The sequence below is a fragment of the Dermacentor andersoni genome, chromosome 8 (assembly GCF_023375885.2).
Source record: "Dermacentor andersoni chromosome 8, qqDerAnde1_hic_scaffold, whole genome shotgun sequence".
NCBI lineage: Eukaryota > Metazoa > Arthropoda > Arachnida > Ixodida > Ixodidae > Dermacentor > Dermacentor andersoni.
In genome coordinates, this window is record NC_092821.1 from 94642802 (window position 1) to 94654121 (window position 11320).

The 11320-nt window shown below is 45.2% G+C and overlaps 1 protein-coding gene across 3 annotated transcripts in view; it reads left to right on the forward strand.

Moving 5' to 3' along the window:
- LOC126529324 (putative sodium-dependent multivitamin transporter) overlaps nucleotides 1-11021 on the forward strand; it is a 33541-nt gene extending 22520 nt beyond the window's left edge. For all 3 annotated transcript variants that reach the window (XM_055069772.1, XM_072289820.1, XM_055069773.1), the window contains one exon: nucleotides 4782-11021. In XM_055069772.1, the coding sequence (XP_054925747.1) occupies nucleotides 4782-4937 (156 nt within the window). In that variant the 3' untranslated portion in view covers nucleotides 4938-11021. The remainder of the gene's footprint in view (nucleotides 1-4781) is intronic.
- Nucleotides 11022-11320: the final 299 nt, after the last annotated feature.

Below are 11320 nucleotides of genomic sequence, written 5' to 3' on the forward strand. Positions count from 1 at the left end.
CTGAGTGATAACGTTTAACCTTTATTAGCCGGTGAAAAGCGGTTTCCCAAGAAAGATAAACGAGAACAAACATCGGTATGCTAGATTGTGCTACATTTGGCTCTGCATAAGTCTAGAGTTCTCGTTCTGGTAATAATCAACGTTTTCCGTTGGTAAAACTATACACATCGTTCATCACCATTAGCTGATATAACTCGGCTGCTGGATAAGTATTCTTCCACTGCTCTTCTTGTCTACATGCAATACACCAAGCTGACACTTTTTTAAGTATAGTTAAGGAATCAAATCTTACCTCCCTTCGCTGATGTTCACCTCTATTGGTATTCCCTCTGTTACGTTCGCCGAAGGCTGGTTATTTGTGCTAGGCATCGCATATTTGTGGCATCTGTTACTTTTTTTTTTAATTGAGCTTGCAGAATGCTCTCAAACTCATTATTATTATTGTGAAGTCCTCTACTAATCCTAACATTACGTTCCTGTGTTCTTGTACTCATTAGGGGCAAGATTACAATTTATACTTGCATACTTACACAAAAGAGAGGCAAAATTGGGAGGTGTTACGCTTGCCTCAATGTACGGTTACCCACCAGACCAGGATGTATTTTCCTGAACAAGTACCAGTCTTGCTAATGGACAGAATTTGCTTTATGCCTCGCCCGGATCGCAAACGACAGACCAACACCAAAGGCATTATAGAAGGCGTTTGGGTCTAAGTGCCATTGAATATCATTGACACACGCAGAAAGACGATGAAGTGTCTTCTTGGCAGAACAGTTGTTTCTGTGCTCTGTGAAGTTTTAGTGAAATATTCGCCGTTCGAGGTGCCTCGCAGCCGTGTACGCGGAGCATGCCAGAGGCCCGCCTGGCCAGAAGTCATCACGGCCGTCAATCGCAAGGAAGCGAGTTGCCTCCCCCCATTAACACCGAAGAGACCGAGCTGCAGTCTATGTCGGAAGGCGACTCATGCGGCGACAGCTTCATACCCGTCCGGAGTAAGAGGGCGAAGAGAAAGATCGTCAACACAGCGCCGTCAACTCCTGCGAGTACAACGACTATTAAGTCAAGGCCTGCGCACTGGCCACACGTCATCATCCTTATGCCGGAAGAACCCTCAAGCAACCTACGATTGCTGAACATGCAAGCCCTATTCATTTTTCTGGAATCTGCGGTGCCGGATGAAATTAAAGACATCTGAAAAGTCCACGCAAGCACACACTCGCCATAGACGTGTACAACGCGAGTGCACTTGGAAAACTTCAAGAAGTCACAGAGTTAGGCGGAATCAAAATGCGCCCCTTTATCCATATCGACGATAGATCCATAGCCGGTGTAATTTACGACATTGACATTGCCATTGCCAATGATAGCTTACCTAGCCTCATCAACCGGCAAACGAGGGCACGATCATTACGCAAGCGCGCCGCCTTGGAAATACACGCTGCGCAAAAGTAATTTTCAAGGGGGATTTTATACCATCCCACATTAAAGACGGACATTTTCGACATCGGGTTCGACCATTCATCCTGAAGCCGCTTCAATGCCATCAGTGTTTCAAGCTAGGACCTATCTAAACATCAAATGCTTGTCGTCTAGATCTGGTCCACGGAATACCATTCTGATGATTGAATGAGTCAACTTCAAATCTGATATGGAAGATGCCTGCCGCGAGGGCCTACCCTCTGGGTTAGAGCACACAATTAAAAATACGATGCAAAATGCCACTGGCAGGATGACAATCTCTTTCACGCGAAATGACTTCGACATGGAATTAGAGCGACCTCGATCACTTCGTCGCCGGGCGGAACGTCGATATCGTCGTAGAAAATCAATCTATGACCTTAGGGCAGCCAGGAGGATGCAAAAGAAGATTCAGTGTCGTATGGATAGATTAGCGTCGGAGCATTCGACAACGTTTTTCCAGATACTAGACCTCCGCAAGCCACTGTCTCACATTTGGAAAACGGCGCAAGGTCTGCGTTGCCTTCCAGAACAGCTTTTTCCATTCAAGGCGCTCGCGCCTTTAATGAAGGTGAATGAAGGGCAGCAAGACATCGATGTCGCAGAAGAGTTTTGTGCGCGGATCGCAGGCCAGTGACTCGTCCAGATCCTCCAGCCCGAGGTGACGTCCCCCATTCCCCTGATTGCCGCATGGACCTTCTTTCTACAATGGAGGAGCTCGAGGTGGCACTAGCTCTCTGTAGGCGCTCTTCATGTCCGGGTCCAGATGGTATATCATACCGAGCCTTCTGCTATCTCGGAGAATCCGCACGGAGAGGATTGTTGAGTCTTTACAACTCCTCATGGCAGAAGGGAAATGTTCCTGACGAATGGAATGTAAGCCGCCTGGTGCTACTCTTGAAGCAGGCCAAATCCCCACTAGAGCTCACCTCTTACTGCGCATTAGCGCTGGCCAGCTGTGTAGGAAAGATAATGGAACGGATAATCCTTGCCGCCCAGAATGGTACCTTGAACGCTACAAGATATATCCGAATTCCATGGCTGGTTTTCGAAGTGACCGCTTTTCCATCGACAATGTAGTGGATCTCGTTTCATATGAAAGGTCCCGTAAGCGTTTATCTGCAGCTTTATTCTTAGATGTGAAAGGCGCATACGATAACGTATTACATGAGGCTATTCTCGACGCTCTTGCGACGGTTGGCCTAGGTGGTCGGGTCTTTTTGTGGATTGCAAGTTACCTATCTGGCAAGATCATTCTTTGTGTTAACTGACGATGGCCCAACTACGCGACGCTATGCCAGCAGGGGCGTTCCTCAAGGCGTTGCTCTCAGCCCGACGCTATTCAACCTCGCTCTTATTGGACTTGCGGAATACTTGCGAACTGCCATAAAGATTTCAATATACGCAGACGGCATCTGGGTCTGGACTTCGGCAGTCACACGCCGTATGATACGTGCGCGGTTTCAAAGAGCGGGAACTTTGACAGCGAGCGACTTGTGTAAACATGGTCTCCGCATATCACCAGAAAAATTCGCACTAGTGGCATTTACTCGCAAGCCAATGACGCCTTGTGTCGTCTGAATCAATGAGCGGACCATCTTCTGTCAGAACCCGCAGAGTACCCACGTGGCCTACATGAAACGGCGCCTTACAGCAACTTTCCAGTTGTTTCAATACTACACAGGAAAGACGTGGAGGATGTCAGTAAACGCAATGCTGAAACTCTACAGCGCTCTCTTTCTCGGATTTCAAGATATAGTCTACCTGTACTGAACAACACCTGGAAGACGAATATTCGTGTTCTCCAGGCAGCACAAGCCCAAGCACTCAGAGTTTGCCTTGGTTTGCCCAGATGCACGTCAACAGAGGCAACTACTGCGGTTACTCGGGGCCATCCAATGCAAACTCACACAGGCATTTTGCACGTGCCCCCTATCACCACCTTGCAACTCTACCTCCAGACAGGCGCCAATCATCATTCTCTAAAACTATCGTCAAGTACAACAACAAACTTCCCTCGGGCTTCACCATTGCATCTAAACCGTCGATACCCCTCTGGTGTCTTATAAGCCCCACAGTACATCTCAGTGTACCAGGAATCGGGAAAAAGTCTGAGCTGTCCTCGCCTGTACTGAAACAACTGTCTCTGCGTGTTTTGCACGAAGCGTATGCGGACAGTGTACATATTTATACTGATGGTTCCACAAACATCCAGTGTTCGTCCGGTGCTGTGGTTGTCCCAGCAAGAGCTATTACCATGAGCTTTAGGACTGACCACACAACATCAACATCTTCGGAACTAGCTGCTCCTCGCGCTGCACTTTGTTCCCGGTTGCACTTTGCAACCGGGAACCACCTCGACAATGGTTAATGTTCAGTGGCTCAAAGGCAGCCCTACAATCTGTGCTATCAGCTCTGCCTCGCGGGCCATAGGAACCGCTCGTATTCGATATTACATGCCTACTCCATACATCACATGAGAAAGGACACCACGTGACGTTTCAGTGGCTGCCAAGTCACTGCGGCGTCATAGGAAACGAAGACGCCGATGATGCCGCTCGGGTAGCTCTTGAAGACACAGAGGAAGAGGCCATACCACTTTCCCGGTCCGACGCAGCCAGCAGACTTCGAGTGCTTGCACAGGAGATCACGCTCTCTCTATGGTGCACATCAATCAGCCAGACCAACCGGAGCAATCATCAATACCACCTGCCCTTTTTGATGCATCTCTGTGTGCCACCTGGACTCCTCCGAAGAGAGGGCACTCTGCCTTATCGCTTTTGGCCAGGGGTGGCATTCACGATATCTTACTCATTTCGCATTGGAATGGCCGAAAACGCTCTCTGCAATGCGTTTCTTTGCGAGCAGACGCTAGAACAAAGTCCGTGCGACTGTCCTGAATATAATGTTCAGAGAGTCCCTGGTGTCCGTTCTAGCGGCCCTTGACAATAGACCATTGTCAGTTGAAACGGTTTCCCCATGTCGCCGACAGAAGATATCGCAGCTGAAGGCGACGAAGGTACTACTTCGGTTTTTGAAACAGACGGGCTTGGACAAGCGGCTGTGACAGTGATGTCACGTACCACGCAAGAGTGACGGACTGTAAATGACGATGTGTGTGCTGTGCTATGTGCTCTGTCTCTCTCTTTCTCCTCCCCATTGTTCATCCCCCCCATCCCGCTCCCAAGTGTACGGTAGCAAACCGGTTGAGCTAAACTGGTTAACCTCCCTGCCTTTCCTTCTCCACATTTTCCTTCCTTCCTTGACACACGCAGTGAGAATTAAAAATGCCTTTGTTTGCGTCATTCTTTTTCCATTCGCAGGTGCAAACGTCGAAGGCATTCAACGGCGTCAGAATTTCAGGCGACAAGTCCGAGGATGACGAGCGCACGACGCTAGGCGCGGAGCTGTCCCCGGTCTTCAAAGAGCGTGCAAGCACCGACGTGTCCGCTGGAAACGTGGCAGAGTGCTCGACATAATAACGGAACTAACAGTTGCAGTACACTGTTATTCAGGTTCCCACTGTGATTGCGTGAGACCAAGTCATTTCTGCATTCGCAACGGCGATGTCAACTGAGAAAACTACGTTGAAACGAGTAACTGCCGTCATTGGAAAGATTTAACGCACGTGCGGACTGTGAAGACGAACATGTCTAACCGAGGTCACCTAAACAGCGTAACGTCTGCTATTTCAGGCTGTGGGGGTAATGATTTAGACTGCGATTGCACAATCACACAGGTGGGACACGGAAAAGGCGCGACAGGGTTTTTTTTTACGCACTCATGGCCTCCTGACTTTATATGCCTCGTCATGGAAATGCAGTTTACTTCTGTGGCGTCACTGATCCGCACACGCATCCATATAATTACGTTGTGCCATGACCATGCTGTAAGTGGATTCTTCCTGGTATCGAGGTCTCCAGAGGTAACCATGATGACGTAGTTGCTCCATTCCAATCCCGTTTAGGTTTGGCGTCGCTGGTCGGAGTAGCGCTCCGTCCATATTTCAGTCTTATCGGCTGGCAGCGAGCGGAAGATAAAAATTGAATCGGTCGAAATAGATTGCTAGATTTTACCGGCCCAGCAGTTTTGAGGCACGCCTGTAAGGTGAAGTACTTACGCTTCCACAAAACAAAGCCATCAAGATGAGCACTTAACGGTTGTTTCTTATAATGGAGGCGAGATTTATTTTCAAGTCAAGTTGTCGCGCTCTGCTTTCACAGCTTTCACACCTACTCACTTGTTATAGCTGTGTTTTCTATAGCGACGCAAGTATAGCTTCTAAAGCAGTTCTGTTTTTACTCGCCGTGGTTGCTCAGTGGCTATGGTGTTGGGCTGCTGAGCACGAGGTCGCGGGATCGAATCCCGGCCACGGCGGCCGCATTTCGATGGGGGCGAAATGCGAAAACACCCGTGTGCTTAGATTTAGGTGCACGTTAAAGAACCCCAGGTGGTCAACATTTCCAGAGTCCTCCACTACGGCGTGCCTCATAATCAGAAAGTGGTTTTGGCACGTAAAACCCCAAATATTATTATTATTAGTTCTGTTTTTCCCATAAATAACAGTTGTGTGGAGAGCTAATGTGCTTTATTCAGTGGAAGTTCCAGCGCAGCCCGTTTTTTTTTCTTCAAGCTTTACGCGAATAATAGGCTACAGCTTGCCTCCCCTTTTCTTCATATTATCCTGCTTGATGTGCAGCGTGATAGGGCTCGCTTCTTGCTTATCGTGGGGGCGTTTCTTTATTTGAGCAAGTGCACTACTGAATGCTGTTCCTTACATGTATGTTTGGTAAGGAAAATACAGATTCTGAGTGCAAATATTGTTCGCTTGCCTCGTTCTCACAAGCTTTTGCGGTAAAAAATAGGAGAGTTACGCTGTCCAGAGGTCAGTAAATCACTGTCCTAGCCTGTTTATTAATATGTTGTTAAACATAGAAAAAAATATTGAAAATACAGATTCCAGTGCAAGCTTGAGAGTGCAGTGTTGCAGTTCGATCATTGTAACTGAAAAATACGTATTTGCCAATGTAATGGAGTTTCTCGGAAAATATTACGAGCTACAACATACTGAGAAGTGTAAATTTTTTCGTCACTAACCGAGAAACACACACAAGAAAATAGAACTGATAGAACTCATGGGTTCATGCTAACATAAAGTGAGCTACTGTAGGTTTAGAAACCTGGCAAAGTATCTGTTTTGCATCCAAATTTATTTCTGTCAAATTTAAGCATTCCTCGAGTCTAATAAACCAACTTGTGTGCTCACTTCTAACATTAAGTGATAAACAGCATTGAAGGGGGTGTTGCAACGATATACGGGAGTGTACGCATCTCCATTCCGTCTGCCTGCGTGAGAAATAGTATATTTCTAGATAGTTGTATGCTAATTTGCTTATTTCTGTTCTTGCACTAATTGTTATACTGTGGTTTGCGCTAGTAACACAATGGGATTGAAGGAAAAAAACATTGCGACCCGATTGGTCGTGTGGTGCAGTTCTCGTACATGTGCTATTTGTGCAATCCGCAGTATGAATCGATATCAACTCCACCAGCTTTAAGTTCTTCTAATTAAAAGGTTCCTGAAATTTACGTAGCAGAAACGAAACTTTAGACAATGCTATGACTAATTCAGTTTCGTATGCGCAAGCAAAAATGAGTATGAGATTCAATTGGAGGGATAATCAAAGACGCTTTAACTTCACAAGTGTAACTCCGGCGCTACTAATATAACCGCTTGTCAGGGAAATCTTAAAATTTTTGCGCTATCGGCCTAATTACGAAGCTCCAAAGAGTGAAATATGAACAAAACTTTGATTTTGCGATTAGCGACACGGTGGCTCGATTCGCGATCGAATCCTAATGTGGTATACTTCGGTTTCCACACAGCGTAGACTCTAAATCCATCTGTCTGCTGGGCCTTTAAAAGTCACGAAACGGGGAACGGCTGGGGTTTTCTGACAGCTAGACAAATGCAACTAGACGTATGCTGCATTAAAAATACTCACGTTTATAAAGTAACTACACGAAAAGATAAAGACAAAACTTTCAGAGCAATACGCCACACGTGCTGGCTTTAATAGCGACAGTAGACGAGAGGTAATGCAGCAATTTCATCGGAAGTGTAACAGACGACAACGGCGGAATCCCTTGCTGACGTCATCGAAGCGCTGCTCGAGCACCGCCATCGGCCGCGCGCGTGGCATATAGTTCAACATCTGCAGCATATGTGGCGACAGACTGAGCTGGCTACGGGTACCTAGAAAGTAGTTATTTTTAAAAGTGTGTAAAAATGTGCTCCCAGCCAGCGGATATAGGGTACTGAACCTCGGTGCTTCTAAGGATCGCCTACCGTGGGCTGGTAGCATCCGGCCGCTACGAATATGTAAATATGCCAATGGGAAATTGCCGCAGGGAACAAATAGAACAACTAGTTTGAACTAGAGGTTCAAACTAGAATGAATGGTAGAAGAAAGTGTAACACCGTGTCTCAATGTTTTCGCTGCAGTTTTAAATACTTGTGTGAAGCTTGCAGGTAGGCGTGGAAACCGGTGCCTTGTGTTCGAATCATTTGTAGTGTTGGAGATGGCTTTTTTTTTCTTCTTGACGTTACGTTATCTTAAGAGCAAAGTTTAGCCTCAGGAACTGAAACACATGGAATATGTGGAAACACATAAATTATTTCTCTTAGCATCCGCTACACAGTGCTTAACGAAATGTGTGGCAAAAAAAAAAAAAGAAAAAACATTGTAAAAATTGGATAGAGTTGAATTTGGACTTAAGCCATAGTTCTTCGCACAGGTATCAATGAAAGCACCGAAATTTATAAGTAAATTAGTAAGCGAAAAACTTTGAAATTGAGCGAATACCAAATAAAAGAAGGGTGAGTGCAATTCTGTGAGCTAAACCTGTGAAGGCACAAAAAGCGGACGAAGCCGATTTTCATTAATTACGGCTTTGGCGAAACACTCGTAAGCACACTCGTCTTAACGTAACTTGTAGGTAACGCTTTTTTCCTGGTGCCCGGATTAGAGAATGGCCCCCAATCAATCTGTTGAAATACAACACACTCATGTTCACACACAAGCAATGGACATCCTCAAATCAATAGCCATTTTCTTGACGGTGAACGCGTGACTAAGGTATCAGATAATAAATATATGGGAGTTATGTTTGCCAATAATCTTTCATGGAACACAAACGTTCGCTACTTATCGAAAGCCAGGCCTGCGCTCAACGTTATCGGAAGGAATTTTTAGCAAGGTCTTCTTGAACTCAAACAACTATTGAACCTAACTATTTCCGTCCAATATTAGAATATGGCCGTTCTCCATGGGATCCTTACCCAAAGCAGAACTAAATAAGCTTGAGCGTGTGCAGAAACGTTCTGCCTGCTTCGTTTCTGGAAACTGTGATTCTGGAAAAGCACTACCACAATTCTGAATGATCTGCGGTATCCATCACTAGAAATAGGAGGAAATATCTCAGATTGCGCCTTTTCTATAGCATATTCCGGAGCAGAACCGGTATTGACAAGGACATGTTTGTCAAGCCACCAACTTATGTGTCTCATTGAACCGATCACCTGTATTCCCGGATCAATCCGGGAATACAGGTGCAGGGTGAATATTTCTGAGTATACTTTCTTTACGAAAACAATTCATGACTGGAATGATTTACCCGACCATATTGTTACAGCTCCTCCCTCATCTCTACTCACCTGCAGCGTGTGTGGTTCAACTTCTGATGCGCTGTTTTTTCACGAAGCTGTTTGGTGCATCTCGTTCTTTTTCTTCGCTTTGGTTTTTTATGTCTGTTCTTATCTCCTCAAGAATTTGCATATTAATATGTATAATAGTATGCTATTCTTGTATTTTTCTCTATATGTGTAACAAAGTGTGTTGTGGAACTTTCAGTGTCCGCGCTGTCGGGAAACATTTTTATATGTATGTATGTACGGATTAATCTGATTCCCGCTTTTCTGTACCCCCCCCCCCCCCTCCCTTATGCAGTGCCCATTGAGGTGCTGTAGGTATTGTGAATAAATGAATAAAATAACATAAATAAATAAATAAATACTTAAATTCACACGCGATATTAATCGCTTTCAGATGTTCCAACAGGTGTAGTTTAGAGAACTGCAAAGTCTAGTTACATACTTGCAAACTTGGTGCATTATTGTTCTAATCTTACTGATATTCCGTAACATTTAAGGGATTGACTATTTTACGGAAACGTTTAGATGCCGCCATCTTGGACTGTTAACGCTGCTGTCTTGTGTCTAACGACGAAGTGTGCGTTACTACAGTCGATTCCCAAGCATGAAAATAGTTGTATAAATGCGTTCAGCGTTTCATGACCATGTTACGTCAGTTCTAATAAAACATAGAAATTCTTTGTGTAACAGTCGAAGATGGCGGCGCCTATAAAGGGAATAGGAAATCGTCTATACGTTACATGCGTGAAATCAATATACGTCTTCGCACAAGCGGTGAAATTAAATAATGCATCCTTTTCTGTTAAATGCCACGCATTTAATCCAAATCTGCTGAGTATATGTTTAAGGAACGCACTTTCTGCTTTCATATGTATCTGAATGTCAAAATTTGAATTCACCGAAAGTAAGGATCCCACTTGACAGTGTGAATTAAAAACGGGCCAGAGCCTTTTCTACGTACTTCGCAATGTGAACGAGCTGTTATGTGCCGTGGGATGTTAGCAATGTCAAGACGCATCTGCCCTCTATTCGAGGCGAGATCGAGCTACAGGTGGCAGCACCATCTCCGCGTCAGTGTTTATAGGTGATCGGTAGCATGCATTGAAATGTACACGGCGACGCGTCGCTGTGAGCGATCTGGCTCAATTTTATGGTAATAAAGCGCACCGAATTCAGTAAATGGATCACAGAGTGCTCTCAAATGTAACATACCTGCTTAAAATCTGCAGCACGTCTCTTTTTACTTGAGAGAAGCGCGCGCTATCATTCAAAAGGGGACTGGCCCTCTGCGATAGAATCTGTGTTTCTGCACTTCCTTGAGGCGTTCTGTGTATGTTTCGCTGGCGATCCGCCTACACCGATAAAATTGTTACGCAATTTAATGAATAACACCTTCGCTGTGCATCTTCCACCATGGCTTTAAAGAGCGTCTGCGTGTGTGTACGATGAAGGTAAAACAGCAAGTTAACGCGCTTGACGTCGCAAATGGCAGGCATACACATGCGCTTCTTATTTTTGTGTTTATATCGCTGCGAAATGCAAATAGTTGATGAGTTCAATTAACAATCTAGGCCCTTGTGGGTAACAACACGTTAGTAGATCGGCTGGTTGCTCCAGCCGAGATTAATTTTAGCGCAGTAACACTAAAAACACCTCATATAAGCACAAAGCTGTCCTTGCATTGTTAGAGGTGAAGTTGATATTATTTGAGAGGCTAAAACCATTAGGTTGTTTAATTTAAGCTAATAATCGCCGTTGTTTGCCGTCCAACTAGAATCTCCACACTGGACAAAGAAAGTAAATTCTAGTAACTGCCTTTCAAATCAGTGTCACGATGTCCTGTGTCGATGATGATGATGATGATGTGTGGTGTTTTATGGCGCAAGGGCCAGGTTTGGCCAAAGAGCGCCATGACAGGTGGTAATGTTGACGATGTATTGTGGATGACATGCACAATGAACTCATCATGGTAGATGTGATATGGCTGTAAAAGGGCCTAAAATCTGTAGCAATAAGTGGCGTAGTTGCTAAAATAATGACGGTGACTGGGCAGTGATGTGGGCTATGGCAGTGATGTGGGCTATGGCAATGGGCTGTCGTTAAAACACTGTGCAATAAAACAACACTGAGTCCAGAGTTTTAAGAGAG